Raw genomic sequence first — 24,170 nt, 5'->3', positions numbered from 1 at the left:
TATATATATGTATGTATGTGTGTGTGTGTGTGTGTGTGTGTGTGTGTGTGTACGTGGTGACTCGATTTTTTCATGGTTCAAACGTATTTAGAAGAATGAGAACACCTTCTCCGCGGTTGTCTGGTTACATTCGGTTGTGTGGCCCAACAGTTTCGGTCGGTAGATGCCCCGTCTGTCAAATCGGTGGTATTATCTGTTTGTCCGCGCGAGGGAAGTGAGCGCCGGAGGAGATATGACCCTGTAGGTGGAGAAGAGAATCGCCGCGTTGGCGCCCTTTCCGTTTGTGCTTCGACGCCTCGGTGCCCGCTGTGCATGTTCGCGGAGTCTCTTCTTTGCATGTGTAGCAATATGCGCTTTCCATGTGGCACGCCAGGTGTCGCATCGTCGAGATCAATGTAACGTCCGCGACCGTGTTCGCATGGATGCGTCCTTGGAGAAGCATTGGTGCACATATATTGAATAGGCGAGGGAGCCACGCTGAAACGTGATCAGCTGCTTTGAAGCTTCTTTTTTTATTGTGCGGTTAAGAAAACATAACAAGTTGCATTGTTGCTTCTTCATTCTGCCTTGTGAAAGTAGTTGCGATACTTACAATTTGCGAGAACGATAGTGATTTCACTAATTTTGCTGCAGTAGAAGCCATTGCAGCCATTATTATTATTACTACGAAATTTTAGTTCAAGAAAGCTGAGATCCAGCAGAAATTGACGTCACAATTTCTTCGCCAATGTACATGCGCTATATAAAAGGCAGCGCTGTCAAGTGTCTGCCATCATTGTACTACAAGATACACGCCACTCTTTACGGCGGATACAAACGTCGCTTTCGCATCACTATGGTGCCGGAAATTTGAAAACGCGTCACTATGCCATCACGCTAATTTTACAACCCTATCGTTGTCACAGGTCTCGTAAACGACATCTGAAAGCGCAGGAGCAATCTGTTGTTCTTGCAGGTGCAGAATTCTTGAACGTCCAGACGTGAAAAAGGATGGGCCCAGAGGTAGGCGCTCCGACGAGTCACTGGTCCCTGGTTGAGGCACACAGTTGAAACAATGGCCCTCGCCACGCTGTAGGGGTCGCAATTGGACGCAGGTCTTCGGTCCTCCAGGTAACCCTTGCGGTCTTGCGACACCTATAGCACGTAGCGTGCAGAGCAGAAAATAAGGGTAAATGCTCGGCTCGCACCATCCTAAGCGTTACAGTTTGAAAAGAATGTGCGATAGGGAAAACAAAGCAGATTTTGTGGGACCGTGCAAGACCACAACCCAACTGGTGGTATGCCCGCAGTCCGCCGTTGTCACATTGCCGCTTGCGACTCTTCAATATTAAATCTGTCCGTCAATTAAGACAATGAATGACTGCCAACAACCTGCCTGTGTCTTTAACTTCGTTTTCAAAATGAATCCGCTCTGACTTGCCCAGTTAGCAGTTGTTTTAACCACCTTTTTTTAAAATGTATTTTAGGTCACGTCCATGATCATTGATACCTTAGACCACATGGCCGCTTAGCGCAAATAATGAAGGAAGGACGCGGTCAAGGGGAGCGCCATCGTTGAACCGTATTGGAAAATAGCAATTTTTTTTGCCCTCGTGGCATCCAGCGACATGTCATATTCATTTCAGGAATTAGGGGCTATGCATGCGAGTGCTTCAAAAAAGGCTACGATGTATATCACTGATTCATTTACATGTGTTTTGTAACATAAATAGCCAAGAAAATGAATGGGAAAGCGGTGCCGGGGTAGCTCAATTGGTAAGAGCGTCGCACGCGTAATGCAAATAGGTGACTTCGTGCACTACCTGCGGCCAGTTGTTTTTTCATCCGCTTTTATTATCATTTCTTTCTCGTTTCTTTGATTTAATAAGTGCTTTACGTGACTTAATAAGTGATTTAATAAGTGATTTACGAATTGTAGCCGATGCGCTTGTCAGGCGAGTATCCACTTAGAATGAATTTCCAGAATGACGCCAGTTCGGAGATATGCGCCATCAAATCGCCTCAAAAACGCACTGTTACGCTTACTTTTTTACCGAAATGCTGTTTTATACATTGAAGCACAAAAGTAACTGGAACGTCAATGTATTTCGTCCCACACATTGGGAAATAATATCTCGAAACTGGTGCCATCCTGTAACTGAAGGAGTGTGCTGGTCTGGGCTGGTTGATACACCATTAGGATGAACCAACCAGCCCGGACCAATGAGCGCCTTGTCTCTCGTTCTCACTTTGTCCCGTCCTAGCGCTGTTTGTTGCCGTCCGAGTCATCTCGGAAATTCATTTCAAGTAGATGCGTCTTGCAAACTCGCCGGCTACAATTCGTAAATTGCAATATGTGTCGTAAAGTATTTAACTAAGAGGTTAATTAGTGAATTCTTGTTAATTAGTTGAATATGTATTTTGATTTCTCGTGCTACTAATGTCCGCCTCTTCGAATAAGCCAGCTCAATGATAGCAATTATGCTACCTGCCGCAGGCGGTTTCTAAAAATTTCGTAAAGCTTCCATTTGAACACCTTCATATAAACATGTGTGCAACTGCCTGTGTGTTACGTCATTTACAAGCATATAAATGTAACTCAGTAAAAAAAAGGAAACCGGTTCTTATTTGGTTTAGTTAGCGCCCATCATCATCCGTTGAATCGCTCGTTCGACCTCATACCAGTACATTTGCAGAAACAGGGCAAGCGATGCAAAGCCTAGGGCTGAGGTATCGAACGTGGTACCACAGACCTGTCGAGGGATTCGGATGCTCGCTCCGCGGTCTGCCACGCCCGATGTGAAGTCGTGGATGCTGGACGTCTCGTGCAATCCCGTCAGGCGGCGCTCGTTGTCACGACCTCCGTTTGGGTCGTAGGCTTGGATGTGCTCGCGGTGTTTGCGCGAGAGCAGCTCGATCGCCTTCTCGATGTAGCGTATGCCTTCGGGCTGGCGCATGGCGAGCGTGCTGAAGTTGGTGTGCGCGCCGGCGCCGTTCCAGTCTCCTGCCACAGGCTTCGGGTCGAGTGTCACCGCGAGGCCGAAATCCTCGGCCACTCGATGGAGGATGAAACGCGCCATCCAAAGATGGTCGCCGATGCTTATGCCTTCACACGGTCCTACCTGCGCACATGGAAGGATAATTTGTACGTCATCGTGTTGCAAGAAGTGACGTGGGCAACAAGCAGAGTTTGTCGTAATACTTAATTCAGTATACGCTTTTGGATTGCTATAAAGAAAACATGCCTGCCTGTCCACCGTAATCACGACAATGCAGCCGATTTTGCAGGTAGATGGCTATCCGGCATAATTTGTGGTTCTGAAAAATGTTATCAGATGAACCAAAATGTTTGCGCAAGGTGAGATATCGTGTGAGTGTGAGACGCGAGAGTGTGTGTATAACGAGAGAAGCAAGGCGAGAACGACGGCGACGACTACCGTACGACCGCGATCTTCGAGAAAACAATGACCGTCGAGTTACAACCACCTCTTTTACACCTGGGCCTTTTATGAAGGTGGTGCAAAAGAGCGTTTTCTTTTTTTGCTTGCGCGATATTTGATATGTTAGGACCTCTGGTTCGTGCCGAGTGATTAACACGCCAGAGATCAACGTTTTAGCGTATACCATCATCGTATTCCGTACAAGAGTGTAGAGTCCAGTTATTATTGCGATAGAAATCATATGGACACTCCAGGCGAAGTTTCGCTATATTATATTTATATTATAAAACGAAAATATCAATCCCGACAACCGCATTCGAACAAATGGCAGCTAGCAGAGATGGCCGGTGCTCTAATGTTACTGGAACGCTTGCCTGACCAGGCGGATAGAAAAGGATAGAAAACCCTTAAGAATTTCCCACTTGCAAGAGACATTTAGAAGCTGCCCGCAGGACGCTGTTCTTTTCACTCAGCAGGAGGTGCCTTGCGTACTGCGTGAAGCCACTACGTCACTCCCGTGTATAGATTGAACACCGTTAGAGTAGTAGTAGTAGTACTTCTCGGTGTCTGTCCAACAAGTGGCTCATACCAGTTATTGGTAATTGGCCACGAAATGGGAGGATTATTCCAAGTTATAACCCCACAGTCTTTCAGGACTGCCATAGAGTAAGTGCTCATGAATAGGTGAAATTAAGTCTTAAAATGACAGCAATAATAGTAGGAACAATCAGGATTTAATAATTGAAACGCACAAAAAGAAAAGGAAAAGAAACAAATTTAACAAGGCCATTTGGTTGGACTTCCTTAAGAAATACCTGGACTGCGGAGCAAGCATCCATATGGCTAAATCCCAGAGTAGTGGCCCCGAACGAAGTACTCCAAGCGCAAGGCTATACCTTGCTACGGCTGTCAGTGTTTCGTCCTTCGCCTAAACTGTTCTTGATTCAGTGAACAAGTGGGTTTTTATAGAGTTCCACATCGCCTACGCATCACCAACATCATCCGACAAGGGTCCGCTTTAAGACTGGTTGTATTTCTGATATATATGAATTAACTAAGTCTTAAACAATTATCTCACATTAGGTTATACGCAGATGATTTCATCTTTCATAGGGACGTAGAAAATGGTGATAATGCTTCTTCTTTACGGGCTTACCTTGACCTAATTGTTGATTGGTGCCGGAAATGACACGTGACCATCAATATTTTTTTTGCCACTCCCCTCTGTAATGCTTCGGCCCGGAGGGTACAATAAATAAATGACTAAATAATAAATAAATAAATAAATAAATAAATAAATAAATAAATAAATAAATAAATAAATAAATAAATAAATAAATAAATGTAATCGCATTCACTGCAGCAGAAAGCAAGTTAATATTGTTTGCAGCTTCCATCTAGAAAACGTGCTAATCGAGAAATTAAATTATCCTAAATACCTTGCTGTCTTTTTCTGTCATTACATCTTAAACAGAACAAATATGTCGCGTGCATCACCTTAATATCGGGATGTGCCCTCGAAGATTATTAAAAAATTGTTAAGAAAGCTCGACTTGAAGTTTAATAAATTCGATACACGCATATGCGTCCTTGGACAGGGACTCGAGTACCAAAGGTTTATTAATAAATCGCCGGCAATATAAAATCGTTCCGTACGCTTTGTGAATAATTTGTATGATTACAATATCACTGTTACATATTGCTGGAAACGGCTGGATCCCAGCAGTCCACGCCAGCAGGTTCCAGTCTCCGCCAGCCGAGCCCAAGGGCGCCCAGCCGCAGCTGGCGCGTTCCTCGTCTTCTTCGCCCACAGTTGGCTCTGATGCCACTAATCACGTCATCATTCCCACAATATTTAAAGCACTCTGTGTCGTGGGACATTCTTAAACTTTGACGCAGCTTTTCTAGGTTTTCTTTCTTAAAGCCGATTGTCTGTGGGAGGTGGCGATTGACCTGCATCAGTACCTTCAGCCGCAACTTCAGTACCTCCAACAATGCCTTAGGGCGAATGTAGAGTATGCAAAAAAAAGCTCCTGCTTTACCGTCATGCGCTACGTGGAAATAAAAGAACGTTCCTGGATCGATTTCGTCTCTAGGCTTAGTTATGTCATTACAAACTGCTGATATCAATAATGAAGATAGACAATCCATAATACTTTTACATCAACGTGTGAACGGGACTTAACGTTGGCTTTTTTGTCATTTATTTGTATCTCCCATGAATGAGAGCAAGTCGCCAGAAGGGATTCGCACCGAAGCGAGTGGTCTGGTCTGCTCTGGGCGCTGCCATGTTGTTACACAACTTCGGTAACATGTCGCGGTAAAGAGCGGTATATAAGACACGTATACATAGTGGACATAACGTATAAGCGTAGCTGGGTAACGTATCACGCAAAGGTAAAACTGTTATCTAGTTAGTACAACCGCTGGCTGATGCTAAAGCAAGCAGCCGCGAAACTCTGTAAGCCAGAGCATTGTAGACGGACTTAGGACAACGGTAAGAAATATGATTGCTCTTAATAGCATCCAAGAGTTTTACTAGCGCTTTCTGATTTTCAGGCTATCGGTATGTAGAAGAGAATTAAGTTTAATGAAAAGGATGGCTCAGTGGCCTAAACAGGGGTAATTGGAATGTAAATGCTGGAGGCCATTTATACAACAGTTTTTTTAAAGACTCTTTGAGAAGCGTCGCTCTTGCACATGCGAGGCGCGCGGCCACGCGAGACACCGCTTTTTATTGCGATAGCAATTATATGGACACTCAAAAGCAGATTTCTGCCGTCGGCGTCGCCGTCGCCGTGAGGTTCCGTATGACGTCATTTGGAGATGAAATCGTCGCCGCGCGCCGAACGCTGTATGTGCGAGTGAAAGGGCGCGAGGGGCGCGTCTTTCACGGGGAGTGAACGCACGGCGGAGAACAAACGCGCGTTCTGCGCCGTGCTCGCTTAAGGGCTGCAGAATTAGGCGTCTCGTTTCTCCTTTACAATCACCATATATGTAGAGCAAACGCGCCTTCTTCAGACGCGCGAGAGGCCGTGGGGGAGGGGGAAGGAAGGGACGCGACGTTTAGCTGCGGCACCAAGTGCCTATTTATATGAGAGGCTCCAGCAACAGTCACCAACGCCGCACGCATTTAGAGCTAACGCGGGCAAAACGCCGATGGCGTCGACAACAGTTCTGCGTGTTGTTGCTACCAAAGCCGCTCACCTTACTTCGTATGAGATTGCTGTGTTGCTATCGCATTCATTGCTTCGCCCTTAGGGCGAAACTGTGACATTTTTTTGATGTTTCTTGCTTTGACACTTTTCTTTGCGTGCTATCTAACTACGTATTTTGCTATAATTTGTTAATAAAAAAGTTGTAGTTTCGCTCGAAAGGCGAAGCAGTGATTGCGATTGCAAATTATTTGACAGCTCTACCAAGCAAGGCTAGTAGGTTTATCAGGTGCATGAACAACTAAAAAAGTTGTCGCAGTTTCACCTGAAAGGCGAAGCATCAATTGCGATAGCAAATTTGTAGAGAGCTATACGGAGTAATGATATTAGCTTTATCAGCTGTATAAACTTGGACATGCAGCAGCACCGGCAACACGCAGAACTGTTGTCGACGCCGTCGGCGTTTTGCCCGCGTTCGCTCAAAATGCGTGCGGCGTTGGTGACTGTTGCCGGAACCTCTGATATAAATAGGCACTTGGTGCCGCAGCTAAACGTCGCCTCCCTTCCCTCCCCCTCTTCCACGGCCTCTCGCGCGTCGGAAGAAGGCGCGTTTGCTCTACATATATGGTGATTGTAAAGGAGAAAAAGTTGCCTACTTCTGCAGCCCTTAAGGGAGCACGGCGCAGAACGCGCGTTTGTTCTCCGCCATGCGTTCACTCCCCGTGAAAGCGCGCGCCCCTCACGCCCTTTCACTCGCACATACAGCGTTCGGCGCGCGGCGACGATTTCATCTCCATTGACGTCATACGGAACCTCACGGTGACGGCGACGACGACGGCGACGCCGACGGCAGAACTCTGATTTTGAGTGTCCATATAATTGCTATCGCAATAAAACATTCGCTTACTAACTAAATTAACAAGCACGATGTCACGCACGCACAGACAAACATGAACACATCGAATCGATGACCGCGGACACTCGCTGTCGAGAACGCTGGAGGGATGAAGAGCGAGAACAGCGGTGAGCGAATTGCTCTTCGTGCCGCATCTCGCTTTAATGACAACTAGGCGCGACAACACGGCTCACAGGATGGGGGCCACGTGTGGTGTGTGGAGTGCGCAGCACGGCGCGGTAGTTGGAGACAAGAAGCAGACATGTAGCGCGCCCGCCGAGGCGAATTCCGTGCTGGATTGAAAGACGACGACGTCGAAGAACTGCACGTGAACACGCGGAGCAAGAAGATCGCAAGAAAAGACATCGAATCGCAAGAGAATACGGAGCTTCAAGCAGCAAATGCGAAAACGACGAATCGGCCAGAGCGGCAGAAAAGCAAGCCGCGCTGGCAGAAGAGGGGGAGAGTTCCCGAAGTGGGCACCAGGAAAAGGTCGGCCACCGGACCGGGGGTTGAATACGGCCGTCGGGTTCCGGACCCGAGCCACCAGAACTTCACCCGACCTGGGATTCTTGCCAACCCGTTCCAGGGCGTCGCCACTCTTCCCGATCGTCAACTGCTGCTGGAGGCCGGCGAGCGCCAGCGCCCTTGGGCAGAACGTGAGTTGTCGGGCTACGGGCCCAAGTTCCACGACCAGCTGCCCGGTCAGAACGCCGCCGCCGTCTGCCCGTGCCACCAAGCCACCTGACTTCTCCCTTCAAGCTAGAGCTGCCACGCTCTGGTCGCCCGGTCAACGATCCGACACCCCGACCATTGGTGAGATCGACGCCGCTTCTGGAATCGTCTCACCTCCGCTTAACGCGTCGACACTGTTTTGCGCCCACACACTCGCGACTTGCCCGAACTCGCCTGTTGTCGTTAGCGTTCCAGCTACATGTGTTTTGTATTATGAGTTCTTCTTTGAGTGTTTATTTTATGGCTTACTTTTCATTTTAGTTTGATTAGAAGTTTGTGTGTGTATTCTAACAAACGGCTTTGTCCTCAATTGGGTTCTCGGAGGCTCCGCCTAAGAGAACCGTCTGGAACATTAAACAAAAGAGCCTGTCATCACACCACGTAGCCTTCGAACAGCCGCCGACGGAATAGAAGAGGAAATGGCCACAGGTTGTCGCAATTGGTACTTTATACGGAATCTCGCGCCGATGGCGATGGCGGTAATCCGCCTGCAGTGTCAATGCAATTGCTATCGCAGTAAAATAACTCGAATCGAACAGACTCTTTACACAACCACACAATCTATGCAAGAACGGCGTCGCTGTTCGGAGTTGCTGTATGCCCACCTGGAATTCCCACTGTGAAGGCATCACTTCAGCGTTTGTGCCCGCTATCTTGACGCCGGCGTAGAGGCAGGCCCTGTAGTGCGCCTCTACCACATCCCGACCGTAGACACGGTCCGCACCGACGCCGCAGTAATAAGGTCCTTGAGGCCCCGGGAACCCTTGCTTAGGCCATCGGTAAGGCCGGCCATCGATGTCGAGAAGAGTGTACTCCTGCTCGATGCCGAACCACGGCTTCTGGTCCTTGCACCGATCCATCGCCAACTTGCATATGTGCCGCTTGTTCGATTCTGCGTTCAAGAGAAAAAGGGTTGCACTAGATACCATGGTCACAATCGGTTGTTTAAGCCTTATGTCAAACTGCCGCTGAATTACAAGAAAAGAACATTGCAGATAGGTTTTGAAAATTACACCAGAGACATAGTTGTCAAGCGTTGTCTACACGGGGAAAAATAAACATACAGTGGGCCGTTTAGTGAGTTGTAAAGAAAAGTCTAAGTTCGGCTACCACCTGTTACAAGTTTTTTTTTGTCTATATGCATTTCAGTGTTCATAACGATTTCTACATTACAACGAATATAAAGCGTAATTTTGAATATACTTCGGACAATCGAGATCATCGCTTATTGAAAAGGAGCTCAATTTTACTGCCCGATTAACGGTCCACTTGCTCTTAGTAAATTCGACAGCTTAGGCTTAATTACAGAGCTGTTGTAAACATACAGTTCTACCGTTATTTATTTCTGCGCACTTTTAGAAAAAAATAAACAGTGGAAGACGAACTAAATCTGAACGACGCCATCGCACATCGAACCTATACACCTAACCTGAACTAGCCTAGCCTAACCTAACCTAACCTAACCAACAAGTTGTTTTTTGTCATCCTTGATATGAATCTATAACAGTTCGTGTGGGATGCTCAGCGCGTCCTAGAAAGCACCCCAGAGTGGCATTCCAATAGCCGAGGTCATTAATTAGCCCAGTTATGAAATACAGCTGGCGAGCACAAGGTAGCCTATTTAATTTTCGGCCGCGGCAGTCCTATTGCAAAGTGGGTGGGACTCAAATAATGGTCGTCCGCATAAATACGTTACCTCGAAGAAACTTTAGATTGTCAAATATAGTCAGGAGCCATCCAATGCGGCACTGCTCTCAGCCGAGATTAAGCTTTTTGGGCATATATTATAGAATCAATTCCTTGAGGTAGCCTTCTTTGAGCACGAACTGCGAATGAAAGGAGCAAATACTACGCACACACAGAAAACATAAATGGCAATGGCCAATCTTTCTAATGCCTAAATCGGATATCTTCTCAGGGTTGGAAGTTCTCAGGGTTGGAAGAACCAAAGATAGGATAGGATACGTGGTTTTACCGTGAGCTTTGGGAGCCCACGGTAATACCACATGTCAGGCACTGCAGGTTGACATGGTTTGGGCCTCCTTTGAAGTCAGAGAAGCGCAGAGCAAAATTAGTTTTGAAAAACGACTCAGGGACATGGATGAAAATAATGGGCGGGTAAAGGGCACAAGTATCTGTACCTGAAAAGCGTGCAGGTTAACCAAGTACGGGTTAATTGAAACTGTAAATAGACAACCAGGAGACATCTGAAAGAAAGTGATTAAAATAGAGATAGCGAATTGGATGCAAAGAATGGAAACAAAAAGGACCATAGAGGTTTACACGAATGAGAAGAAAGAAATTAGAAGCGCAACACTTTACGATAACACAAAGGGCAGTGCCTTGCTATGGTTAATGCAACGCAATGGTTAATGCATGCACACGATAAGGAGCACATTTTGTCTAGCCATTTCTAATATAAAATTAAACTACCGCCTCACTGCAATGAGCACTCGCGGACAGCCAGCGTGGTCCATACACTAGAGCAACTTTGATTGCATTAGGATTTATTGGCAACAAAACTGCAGCAGCGCCACACTGCGGTTAACGAAGGGGAACTTGCCTGACCGATTAACATCGCTTCAGGAGCATGGCCTTCGAGATCTGCATTTGTCACTCAGGGGAAGTCGTAGCTGAAGCATGAGCCAATCAACGCGCCGCCCGCGCGGCACCGTCTGCTTGAAATGGCGGACGGCCTACGGGCTAATATGACACTTACCGAGCACATATTCGTGATCACCGCCCATATGCACGCCAAGTGTAGCGTTTTCGAAAATATGTGCCCTCATCTTGAATTGGTGAGACTATATTTCCTCTTAGCGTCAGGAATGAAGGTGACAAAACGTGGCGATGGCTGGCATGCTACAGCAGCTGAATCTTCGGCTGAAGTGCAACAGGCGTACTGCTTGCACGCACGCGTAGAGAAACAGATACGGCCATGCCAGGTACACAACTGACTACTCAGCCAACTGACAATCGTAAATTATGCACATGTGCGTTCAAGCAAGCATTTACGGAATCCGCGCTGCCGTACGAATTCCGCCAATATATCAACACCGCGATCACGCGCAGTTTTGAAAAGAAATGCTCTTTTAACAGTGACCGCAGGTACTGCATTTGCGAGAAAGCCGCGTTTTGTGTATCGTTTCCATAAAATAGTAAAGGAAGGTTTCTGAAGAAGCCGAATTCCGAAAAAAAGGTAAGCGTCGTGAAGACAAATAAACCGCCTTACGACATGTCAGAAAGTGTAGTCAAAGCATTGGTCCTGCAAAATCTAATTTAATACTCTGTGCAGTGGTAGCCTCTCTGCCTCACACGCAAATGTCCCGAGTTCGAGTACTATGTGTGACAATCTTTTTTGTAGAAGTAGAAAAAGCGTAATATAAAATTTATCTGGGGCAGGCAAGTGTATTTTAACTTAGCTACTGCTGATTATATATGCACGCGTAATAGCAAAAATTATTCTGTCTTCTCTCTTTCTCTTAAACTGCAGGAAGCAATTAGCAGTATGATACTCAGGTTATTCGTACAAATTACCGATATTGCTTGTTATGCTTCTTTATTGCAGTGTTAAATGAGCAAATGAATGAAACAAATACAATTGTTATAATTTTCTTTACACAAAAGTAATGAGAGAGCCTAACAACTTTATTTAAACTTTCTTCAAACGAACTTGCTTCAAGCAAAAACAAGAACGGAGCCTATCAACTTTCTTAAGGTTGCTTTAAACAAGCTTTCTTCAAACGAAAATAAACACAGACCTTACCAACTTTTCAAAACTTTCTTTGAACAAACTTACTACAAATGAAAGTTAAAACAGAGCCTACCAACTGTCTTTAAATTTTCTTCAACGGAACTTGCTTCAAGCGAAAACAAGAACGGAGCTTATCAACTTTCTTTAATGTTGCTTTAAACAAGCTTTCTTCAAACGAAAATAAAAACATAGCCTACCGACCTTTTTAAAACTTTCTTTGAACAAACTTTCTACAAACGAAAGTTTGAACAGAGCCTATGTACCAACTTTCTTTAAACAAACTTTCTTCAAACCGAAGTAAAAACAGATCCTACCAACTTTCTTGTAACATGTGTTAATAGAAAGTAAAAGTACATAGGATGCTACTAAACTTGATAGAAAGTTGGTAAGAGTTCTAAAGAAAGTAAGGAAGTATTTTTGTATGGGGCTGTCTGTGCGACAGATGTATTATTCCTTCATTTCGCGTATAAGGGCAGCTTGGAACGATACCACACAAGTGAGCCTGCCGACGCCATTTCGGCGAAGGACGAAGCACTACCCAGGAGGTAGTCATCCGCGGTGTTGCAGCTGTGCCGACTACACGTATGAATTTAGCCACCGTCAAAACAATTATTTGTTTGTACTCATTAAATGAACATAATATATATATATATATATATATATATATATATATATATATATATATATGGCCGCATTGGAATAATGTTTCTTTTATTGCGATAGCAATTATATGGACACTTCAACCGGATCTCTGCTGTCGGCGTCGCTGTCGCCGTGAAGTTCCGTATAAAGTCCAAGGGCGCTAAAATCGTCGCCGCGCACCGTATGCGCGAACGAAAGCGTGCGGGGGACGCGCGCTATCACGGATAGCGAACGGACGGCGGAAAGCAAACGCGACCGTCGCGCGAAAGGCCGTGGGGGTATGGGAGGGAGGCGGGGCGACGCTATGCTCCGGCACCAAAGGCGTATCTTGCAACCGGGCGCAAGGGGAACTTGTCACTCAATCTCCCACGCGAAAGCAAGAAAGCGGGAAGGCAGCGTGGGAGGGAGCGGGGGGGGGGAGCAGCTTCTACTCTACCAACAACCGCGCTCGTACTTTGCCCAGCTGTGGCGGTAGCCCGCACCGTTTCTTATCTCCACACGGCTCTGACCTTTGTATGTGCTGTGCATTCGCCGCTCAGTTTCCTCTGAAGCGATAGACCCCACGAACCTTCGCTCGCTGCGGCGGCTGCGCTTGCTGCCAGCGTTTTGACAGTCGTTGTCTGCGGTCATTCCGTGTCATCTATTCATGTTTGCTTGTGCGCGCTGACACCACGCTTGTTAATTCAGTTAGTAAGCGAATGTGTCCAAGTTTATGCAGCCGATAACACTACTGTGTCTACATCCAAATAGCTCTCTACTAATTTGCCATTGCAATTGATGCTTCGCCTTTCGGGCGATACTGCGACATTCTTTTTTAATTCCGGAGGGGCCAATTTTTCTACTTGTACTGATGGCGACATTCATAGTTGCTCCGCGCCAGCCTCAACATTTGACGCGTTTCTTTCGCTGCTGTGTCGCCAACATTCACTGTGTCCGCTCCATCTGTCATGTGCTTCAACTACCGCTACAGACACAAGCGCTTTATGACGCTTACCGCACCTAAGTGTGCATAAATATTTCTCGTCAGCTTCAGCTGGATTTGCAGACGCTTACTTGCTGACCTTGGCTTGCCGGGATCATCCTGGATAAATGTTCTCGCTCGAAACTTGCTAAACAAATTTGAATGCGTTAACGACGCAAGCTTGTTACCTTTCCATCCTCGCACACAATTTACCTGAAGCTCTCCTTATCTCCAGCGCACAGCCAGTTCAATCTAACCGTAGCAAACGAACCATCGGGGATATCTAGGCGTTTGCTAGATTTCGTGTATTTTGTGCATGTTATCATGGAGAAATGATTGTTTGAATAAGAAAAAAGTATGGATCGCAAACATAGCACGGAACCGCAGTTAAAAGCTTTAATGAAACACGACAACAAAAGCGCTATCATCCTCTGAAACTAAACCTCCACCTACATTCCATTTCGCAGCTAGTTTGTTAGAAACACAGGAGCAGCTTTTAGGAACATTTGGGCTCCACTCACTGATCATCGAATCCTAGAGCAAAGGAGGAAATAGCCGCAACGTCATCACAGAACAAAATAATGCACTACTTCGCTAATCCATCGTTGAATGAAGATAACCTAAACCCTTTGCATGTGCGGTGAGAAGTAACGTTTCAGTTCAAGAAAACACGGTAAAAACAACGTGCACCAGCCATCTGAAGACGCAAAACGCGACTAAAACAATAGAGTCTACCAAAGGCGAAGAAAACTTAGGAAATAAATGCTTTAGAATTGGGCTCCTGGTTAATATCACATGCTGAAATAGGTGAAAGTGTCTGCAGATCATGCCACCTGTTTGTAGAAGTTACCAGCAATATGTAAACGTGATAACGGTGGGTGAATCGGTTGGGCCAGCTGATCCAGTGAGTCTGCAAGACGTAGGTTGACTCAGCTCTAAAGGCATAAGTGAACGCGCTTTCGCTTGTCGGTGACATGCAGAGAGCAATGAAGCACTGGACGAGCAGTCCGCGTACTCTGTAATCTCTTGTAGGCGCCGGCTGCCACTGTGTCAGTGGCACATGAGGAACCTGTGTTTCTGTAAATGGCTATCTGATCGGACTGTTGCCTCAGCCCGACTTCTAAATCGACCCACACTAATCGACTTTACCTCTACGGTGGCAGGATGAAGGAGTGCAATATGCTTTCACCCACACTGCTGCTAAGTGAGAAAATAACGTCGGGTTTAGTTGTCAATTTTTTTCCGCATATGGCTCATGGTCTGTGTAGTAGGATAAATATCAAGCAGCAACCTTGTTTAAAGAAAAGCATAACCGCTTTAAAGATCACCGTATTTTGTCAGCAGGAAGCTGGGAAAATATGGCATGGCCGACAGTGGGGTACAGTTGTCGTATATGCATTCTGTAGCTCACCGTGGGGGGTGTGGTCGTGCTTGTATGTCTCGCACAGCACCAACTTGTTGGGTCCGCCCAGGAACGGGTCACGAAACAGTGCCACAGGATAGATGTGGACGTCCGAGTTCTTCCCCTCGGCCTGGCCGGTGCTCGACCCGTCGAAGTTCCATATAGGCAAGTCTGTAGATGCAGTGAGATTTCAGTGACCTACACATCTTTGAAATACCTCATGTTATGTACCCGTTGCAATAGATCAGAGAATCTGTCGTTCCTCTATTGAGCATGATGTCCTTCGTTTGCATCTCGGCCGCGGTGGCCGGCATTCATAGTTCATTCAGGTTGGGGTAGATGATTATTCGAGAGCATCCCCACCCCCAACCTTTTCTACAGCGAGCCTCACAGCCAAGGTTTCGCTTGAGGCTCTAAGCTATTCATCGTTGAGAAAATCAAGCAGTTTATCCACCGTGTTTCTTCTTTCGCGAATGTTGAATCTCTCATGCAAGTAAAGCGTTGTGTTTATTCAGATACCAAATTGCAGGCAATATCCATGCCTATTTCTCTATGAGCGAATAGCAATGTTCAAACAGCAAGAGTTGCAACAAAAAGTCGTGCCACATTCACGTTTGTCCACGAACTGGGAAAATTCAACAATTACTTCTCTAGTGCGAGAGTATACTTGTTTTGGCTGTTTTCGCAGATTGCCGGCGTATTTTGCCATGAAAGTCGTTTCTTACCAGGCTTATTGGAATAAGACTCGCTACATGTATAGTTTTTCTTGACTTAAGCTGAAGCGTCACCAAACACGGCTAGGTTCTTGTAAGTAGCACTTGTGTGGAAGCGACTGCTATCATTTTTTTAGTTTTGTCAATATTGTATATATATTATTTTCGAAGCCGAACTTATCACGCCAAAAATAGTTATGAAACAGAACTAAAATGTGTTTAAATGTCTGTTCTTTAAAAAAATGTAGAATTAAGTACGCATTTTATCTTTGGCTATATTTTTTTTTTTGCTTAAAAGGGGAGATACTCTTTTATTTACTTGTTAGAAATTTTGGTTTGTCACCTGTTATAGTCCTCTATAAATCATTGATTCCGCCACGAAAAAAAAGGCAATCGCTGCAGGCCTGTGTGCAGCTTTTGAGTCATTGAGGATTTCGGCAACATGGCGTCCCTCAATATTGCTCAGTGGTTTGGCTATATTTTCTAGTGTTTGTTCTCGGCCTTCCACGGGGGGCGTTTCACTTGAAGTTTTATCCGAGTTTTCGGAAAGTAGTTTTGGTGTGTGTGTGTGGAGGGGGGGGGGGGGGGGGGGCTTTTGTAGACCAGTAGGTGTGACTGCAAGCTGTTTTCATTGTCAAGCAAGGATCGGGGTGCTGCTGGATCTGATGTCCTGTTTCCCGCTGTGACGTGGAAAAGGCATGGTGCGTGGTCAAATGCTTCGCGGTGTCTGAACTGCCACCGTAACACAAAGTGGTCTTACTATAGAGAGCAAAAAAAAAAACAAAAAAAAAAAACAGATGGCCGACTAGTGCGACTTTGCAGGTTAATAATGTATCTCCAAATTTGCTGCAATACACTCAAGCTGTACCTTCTGCCATTGTGCAATGCGTGTACAAGGGGCCGTATTCATAGACATTTTCCTTGGTATGTGCTCTTTGCCGTTGGCTTATCGCCTTCACTAGTAATATCTGGACCACCAGAATTGCTTGGAATTTACTCTCGCGGACAATTATACCGTCCAATATTTTTCTGAATACGGTCCAAAGCATTTAACTCACATCCTTTCTACTCCACTAAATGTAGAATTTACGGAAGTAGTTAAGAAAGTATAACGTCTTAGGATCGTTTGCTTTTGCAGTAAAGTTGATTGTTCTATACTATGAAGCAAAAACACCTTGATGCACAAGAGGAACCCAAAAGGAACACTTTGGAACGCAATCGGAACACTTTGGTGCGCAAGAGGAATGGGGCCCATATTTTGAAAGAAATATCCGAGGGCACTAAGCTCTTATGAGTTGTGAATGCGAAAGCATTAGTGTCCAATTGAAGACCGCTGAGCGGTCCCTCGAGTTATGAACTCTTGGCGGTCAAGCGAGCGCGTTGATACGCTTGGCCTGGCTTGGCGCGTTTTGATTTCACCTTACCAAGGTGCAGTTGGAACGCAGGCGGGACCTTGCGCGGACAGGGAACGCGCGGATAACACAGGCTTTCCAGAGCGAGAGCGAGGATGCGGCATCGCGGAGATGCCCTCTCCCCTCACGCAACAACTGGCACGCTATAGCGGCAACAGGGACGCCCTTTCGCCCGCTGAGCGCCGTCGAGACGGGCTCGTGACGTGGAGTCGCAGCCAACGGGGTTTAGGTGCGGTTTTTCACTTATCCAGACGACTAACGTCAGCTTTCTCGCTCAATGGGCCAGTTGATGCTTTCGCATGGAAAAACGTTTACGCTGTAATTGTTCGCAAGAGTGATTTCTAGCCAAAGCTGCTGCTTGCCATGTGATAATGAAAACTTACGGTAAGCCTATGGCATAGCGTGCATAGGAACGAAGTGCTTCGTGACTTCGGCCCCAGGATAATAAAAACACTTCTTCTGGGCATACGAGTCGCTTCATATATTCAATGACATACCTTCGAGAGCGCGGTCAGTTGCACTCACGTAAAAAAAAAGCAAGAAAAACAATTCTCGTTAAGATAAAAAAATAACAGTTCAAAAAGACAATTACAGAAACAAAAGTTTCAAGTTCTGGATGTATAGTGTGCATTATTTATTGTGTTTTCATTTGTGAATGCTTCTGCCAACCATTAATAATCATGCAATCGTTACCTTTCGCGTCTTGAGGCTCAAATTCGACGGTTCTTGTTTTGCAGCGCAGATTCTGTCCGCTACCGTCGATCCATACGTAGGTGCACTGAATTTCGTTCTTGGGCTGGGGCAGGCTTAGGAACTTCGACAGTAGCACTTGGTTGCTCGTGTAGGTGGGTATTAGCGGAGACATTGGAATTTCCTGCGAGTGTAACCATCATCAGGTTTCAGTTACGGCACCTTGAATGAAACGAGACATTATGATTCTCGAGTGTCAGGCTATGTTCCAGCCAATGAAAACCATTTTGTATTAGTTTCTACAGAGCGTCGTCAAAGAAAATAAATTGGTGAAAAGAAAGCGTAGGCACAGTCCATCGTTTCTGGAGATTATAGGCGGTGTTTTTGTCCTTCCACAGCACGATCTTACATTGCCATACACATAGGCATACAGATAGGAAGTGGTAGATTTTCATAAAAGTTTTTGGTACCCGTCGTCATAGCCCAATGGATATCGTGTTGCGCTGCTGCAGCTTGATGTCGAGGGTTCGATTCCGGCCACTACGGCCGTATTTCGATGGGCGCAAAATTTAGGAACCTTCGAGTACTTATGGGGTAAAATGCAAAAACACGCGTGTACTTATGTTGATGGTCACATTAAAGAACCCATAATGGTCTAAATTATAACTGAGTCCCCACACTGCGGCGTACTTCATAATCAGGATGTGGTTTTGGCAAGGGAAACCACAGAATAAGACTATTTTATTTTTAGTGATAAAGTGTTACCCAAAACAATGACCCGACAACTTTCGCCGGGAGTGATAAATTGATGATAAAATTAAGTTTTCCTGAAACCCGAAATATGAAGCATGCTTCCTGAAGAGAAAAAAAAATCTCTTGTCGACGCCGACGTAACATCGAGCAATAAAAAAAGGAACAAGAAAATTATACATTTCTATTAGCAAGAAAGATCCACAATTAAGAGAAATTTATCGAAAGGCGATGGTGCCTAGTTCTATCTGCGCGCCAGGGATCAGCACTCAAGTTTCATTTCACCGCCTAGAAATCAGGTTAGGTCAGTCAAATATTCTCCGGTGGCGGGGACTGCGATTTTAGCATTTACTGGTAATAGTTCCGGACGTTAGTGTTTCGAAAATAAATATGCAGGTAGAGAAAAGGCTTTAAGTGGTCTATACTCGCTAAGGTTAGCTGCTGCATATCGCGTGTCTTTAATTATTCATTAAATGTCTCTTGTGAATCCCGTTTAGGCTTTTGAATTTGAAAATAAGGTGGAATCTGCTTTGGAATTTGGTTCAGCAGAGTCGCAACATAGCCTAGATGATTATTAGATTAATTTTATTTTTTTCTTAAACAATAACATTGAGAATGCTCTGTGCGTAAAGACACTTGCTTGTGAGGTCAAAACATTACGAATTGGTTTGACGCCATTTGTTTTCCAGGGTTGAATTCACGTGTTTGTCCCCAAAAGCTAGCTTTTAGCGCAATAGAGCGGTCTCTATTTCCGCACGCTTTTCTCAATGTGCTTCGTCTCACTTGGAAAAGGGACCAGTCTCGAATCCTATAGCAACCTGTAAAGCAGTGTATGTTACTAACATGACGACTCGCGAATTCCTTGGAAAGTTCAGCGTGGTTGGAAACTCAGTGTGGAGAGCACACGCGTTAAAGAGAGAGATAATGTAAGGCTGACATGTGGTCATGATCCAGCATATTCTCGCTGAAAAGAGCCCCAAAAAAGCGAAAAGCTTGCGTGGTAAAGTACTTTTTCTCGTCCCGATATTTGATTAGCGTAAAAACGCAGAAAAAATATACGGTAAAAAAGCACAGACATGTTCTATCTAGCTACTTTTGCCCCATTTAAGGTGTACACAAGTAAATACTGCACATATCCATCAACTAGCCAAGGAACATGTTCCATTGAACATTCACTGTTTAAATTTTGAGCCTACACATTTACATTGCGTGATGATTTGATTATTTCTTGACATATTTAGCGTCTTTTGTTCCCAAAAATTCGTCAGAAAAAATATACCACGACGCTTTGTTTAAAAACTATTAACTCGTCCTAAGCAACACCTCTGCAAACATGATGAGGTCACGCAAGCTCGCGCTGGATTTTTAAGCGAGTCATATTTTGGGTCGTTTCTAGCTTACCAAAACTCTGATGACTATAAAACTGGCGTCTCTGTTTTGCGGTAACGTAATTTACCAATGCAGACTAACAATCACTTTATTGAAATCAAGCTTTTGATAAAATAATAATGTAAAATCCTGATTGGTAAATGGATTCACTAAGCAAATCAAAGTGAAACGAAGAAAGAAACAAGCAGGGAAGACTTTTTAACGTTTCAGGTTCCTTTACAAACCCTTGATCAAGAATCGCGTATTTGTAAACGAGGGTTCCGTATGGTTTCCGAAACGTGAGTACGTGTGTTGTTCTGACGTGGTGCGTGAACCAAAGGGTCCACAAATCCCCTAGTTATGAACACTAGCACAGTTTAAACCCGCGAAGCACTTTAAAAGCTTGTTCTAGTTCATTTGGCGCGAAAGGACGATTCTTATGCGAGAAAATGACAAAAAAAGTTCACATGTTTGCATTTCATGCAGGAACTTCAGCGCCTGTAGGTCAATGTGACGTATCGAAATTCAAGGTATGTTCCTGTGCCTAGCATTTTTTTAACGGTGGAAGAGCTATAAAATTTTGCGGTGTGGCACCTTTGCTTTCCTTAAATACACATAGTCTATCTTTATCGTCAAACAATTAACCACTTTCAAGCAGACACTCTCAAAGGATATGACATAACGGGTAGCTCGGTGCTTAATCTTCAGGACATCGTCACCATCCGTCGTCTGTTTTTTCGAGTCTCCTGTCAACGTTTACGCTTTACGTTTTTGTATTGCAGAACAGTCATTTACTAGTATAACTGTATTCATTATATTTTATTATGTATTTAAATCTGACTACGTTATGCAGAAGTTAAGTTACATGTATCCCCCACTCACAGAAATAACTAGCAAGCCACTACTACCATAGCCAATCTAACTGCAATGTTCTAGTTTAGTACACTAGGTACCACGATTCAGTTCGTGATAAACAAAGATAGGCAGAGCTGTAGATTACTATATGCTAAGACGTAAGTCGCTCACACAGCCTAGGGGACTATTTTATCGTCGCCCCGGTTCACAGGGGATGTCCTTACAGATCATCACCATCATGCGACCCCCAAATTACGATGCTGTCACGTTCAATTCTAAGCTTGTAAATACCTCCAGTAAATGTTCTCACCCGCCGCTGTAGCCCCGTGGCTATGGAGTTGTTCTGCTGAGTTCGAGGTCGCAGGTTCAGTGCCCGCCCTGGCGAACGTACTTTGGTGGGGGCGAAGTGCAAAAAGCGTTCGTGTACTAAGCTTGAAGTGCACGCTAAAGAACCGCACTTGTTCAATATTAATCCGGAGCTCCGCACTACGACATGCTTCATAATGACATCGTGATTTTGATTCCTTATTTAATTTTATTACGTACTTTATTTTGAGCGTAACGCCTATCGTAATTTCGCAGGAAATGAGCGTACACGTCAGTAGTCTTGTAATTTTCGAAGCATGCGTTCCCTTTAACTCGTCTAACGTCGTAGCAACGCTAGAACCACGCGGCAGAGGCGTAGAAGTGGCGGCGCACCAACTCCGAAGAAAGCGTTACCTGTGCTTTGGGCAGTCGGCCGGAATGTGGGAGCGTGAGGCGTGCGCTCTTGGGCGTTCCGCACCAGGTGGGTACTGTTACGAGGTTCTTCAGACTGCCCCCTCGCGAGCTGCCCATTGCCCGCCGCTCATCGCGGCTGCCCCTTCCTTTTCCTCATCCACTACGCACGACTGGACAAGCTGTTATACTTGCCTTTGTTATGCTGACATCGCATGACGCATACCCTCTGTCTGGGACTGGTGAATAATTGGTTGGTCTATAAAGGACGAAGAAAAGGTTCTTACGTATCAAAAGGACGATGAACGGGCTTGTTGGTGGCCGTTTCATACTGTCTTCATAACGCGTACTTTCATCTTGCATATCAGTGTGGCAAACGTTTTTGCACCCAGCGCAAGTAAATACCATGGTGAGTTTTTAATCGAAGAACATAATAACAGTTTACTAAGATAGCCTTTAAGCATTCGGCAAACTCGTCGCTATGAAGAAATTGAACTAGTGCGCATCAAGTTATTCGCAAAGTCGTATTCTATCACAATGCCGACGTTTTGAGATCATATTGATAAAAATGAGGTTCTTAGTAGAAGAAACCCGAATAGAATAAAATAGTTTACATTAGCTAAATTGAGAACAAGTATAATTGCTGTGTGAAGGCCAACAAGGGTCTTAAAGGGCAGAAATAAAATAGCTGGGATGCTTTTCTTGTCCAGCGAAAATAAAAACTAGAATAGTTTTAACATGTCTATTGAGGAAAAATATCCGGCCTTTGACGAAACATGGTCCCGTCTATAACAATACGCCAGTTCTCTTTGTGCAAGCACAACTGTAACCACTAAAATTTCGCATATGCGAGACCATTCCCCACAGAATATCCTGTAAATACTATTAAGATGGAATCTGGTCATATATTTTTCCTAAAGTTAACTACACACACGCACACTAGATATTTAAGTGGCGTATTGTTATATTATTTAGCGCAATTGCAGATCAATAATTTAATAGCGACAGATGCATCACTGTGTGAAGGGAAAGCGTGTGTAGACATTTTTTCTGAGGTACTATCCTGGTCTTGTTCACTGCGACTTCCTAATTCTGGGCCCATATTTCAGGCAAGATTTATTAGCAATTACTTTAGCTCTCCGAAAACTTCCTTTAAATTCATCGCTAGCTCTAATAATCACCGATTCATTGTCAATGTGCGCAGCATTCACCTCACCTCAGACAGTACAGTTTTGAATGTACTAGAAACATTATACCCTACGACTTTACGTCTGGTTCGAATGGTATGGGTACCTACAAGGTAACTGTGGCTTGTTTTTGAGTGAAATGGCCGACACACACGTACATCCCTAGATGGACCAGTCATGTCTGTTCCGCCGACTTCTGCTTACTATCACCGCAGCTAGATCTAGAAAATGTTCTCTTATAAAATACTCTGCAAAACAGACATTCCAAATAACAGACTTTAACCATTTGCTTTTCACTTGGGAAGATCAATGGTGTCCTACACGTAAATAGGAAATAGCTATAACAAAATTACGATTCATATTCAGCATTAAATTGTTATTTACACAAGCCTGGCCAGGCGATATGCCCTCTATGCCATATCTGCAAATAACCTGAAACCATTGATGATATTTTTATTAGGCTGCCTTCGACTTACAAAAAGTGCTTCGAAATATCGTTCCGAAAATTTGGCCTTGCAGAAAACACAGAAAATACTCTCTCCTTTGAAGCATCTACATTTGTATTTTAGCCACAGGAACGTATACATGGCCATCTGCGAGTTACTTTATGACACAAGGTTAATACCTGGTTAATTTACTGATTTAGTATTTCATGTCTCACTAAATTCAAACATTATGTTGATTAAAAATTGTTACCATCAGACATGCTATCCTTACATAAAGCACATGTTTTCCTTCAAGAACAAAAGTATCTAACATCAGTTAGTCGACCTTACTTCCTTGTACAATTTCAACCGTACCTTGAATACACTTTTTCTCCCAATTTTTCTCTCACTCCACCCGTTTAACTGCTCGCTTATTAACCAATCCGCTGTAGTGGGTACGCGTCATATAATTGTAAGAAAGCAAGCAAGCAACATATTGCTTAAATTGGAAACAGCCTGAATCGAAGAGAAAATATCGACGTTACGTGTAGCATCTTACCTGAACTTATCGCTCTTCGACAAACAACGACACCTTCTCCGCCGGTCACCAAGCAGTGCGGAGGGCGCAGCCGGTCTTATTTATACGAGCATGCGCACAGAGAGGGAGAAACGATGAACAATTTTCTCGTTCCGTGTTTTACCGTTGAGCGCGTTCGTGTCCACGAATCGTTTGCCGGGAGATAATTCGTGGGTCCAGTTACCGTCCGACTGGCGTGTGTTTACATTCGTTTCCTTTTACGTGCGCCTTCCCCTTCCTTGCTCCGTCAGCCCATTCAGAACAATGGCGTGTCTCTTTTTTTGACGTTGGCTCCGACGGAGCAGCCCCGCCCCCTTGCATCTGTGCAAACCTGTTGACCAGGGGAGGGGGCAGAAGTGGGGGAGGGGCGAGGTCGTGGTGCCAGGACAAGGCACGCGGGCTCAGGGTGAAAGTTGTTGGCGTTGAGCGGCGATCTGCTAACGCTGCAGGCGTGCGCACTGACTAGAAAATTGCACTCATTCAGAAAGTGGCATGACCACTGCTACAAAGGCG

The 24,170-nt window shown here is 45.0% G+C and overlaps 1 protein-coding gene across 2 annotated transcripts; it reads right to left on the bottom strand.

Moving 5' to 3' along the window:
• Positions 1 to 498: 498 nt before the first annotated feature.
• LOC119455470 (glutamine synthetase) lies at positions 499 to 23,711 on the bottom strand. Of its 2 annotated transcripts, none has more exons than XM_037716879.2 (6): positions 23,640 to 23,711; positions 17,782 to 17,962; positions 14,973 to 15,134; positions 8,810 to 9,096; positions 2,733 to 3,101; positions 499 to 1,134 (listed from the first exon to the last, which is right to left on the bottom strand). In XM_037716879.2, the coding sequence occupies exons 2-6, from the start codon at positions 17,951 to 17,953 to the stop codon at positions 883 to 885; spliced, it is 1,242 nt and encodes a 413-aa protein (XP_037572807.1). In that variant the 5' UTR covers positions 17,954 to 17,962; positions 23,640 to 23,711; the 3' UTR covers positions 499 to 882. The 2 variants fall into 2 exon arrangements, with proteins under 2 accessions (XP_037572807.1, XP_049524760.1); XM_049668803.1 differs by lacking the exon at positions 23,640 to 23,711 and adding an exon at positions 21,472 to 21,599.
• Positions 23,712 to 24,170: the final 459 nt, after the last annotated feature.

The sequence above is a fragment of the Dermacentor silvarum genome, chromosome 6 (assembly GCF_013339745.2).
Source record: "Dermacentor silvarum isolate Dsil-2018 chromosome 6, BIME_Dsil_1.4, whole genome shotgun sequence".
NCBI lineage: Eukaryota > Metazoa > Arthropoda > Arachnida > Ixodida > Ixodidae > Dermacentor > Dermacentor silvarum.
This window is presented reverse-complemented; position numbering and strand designations above follow the sequence as displayed.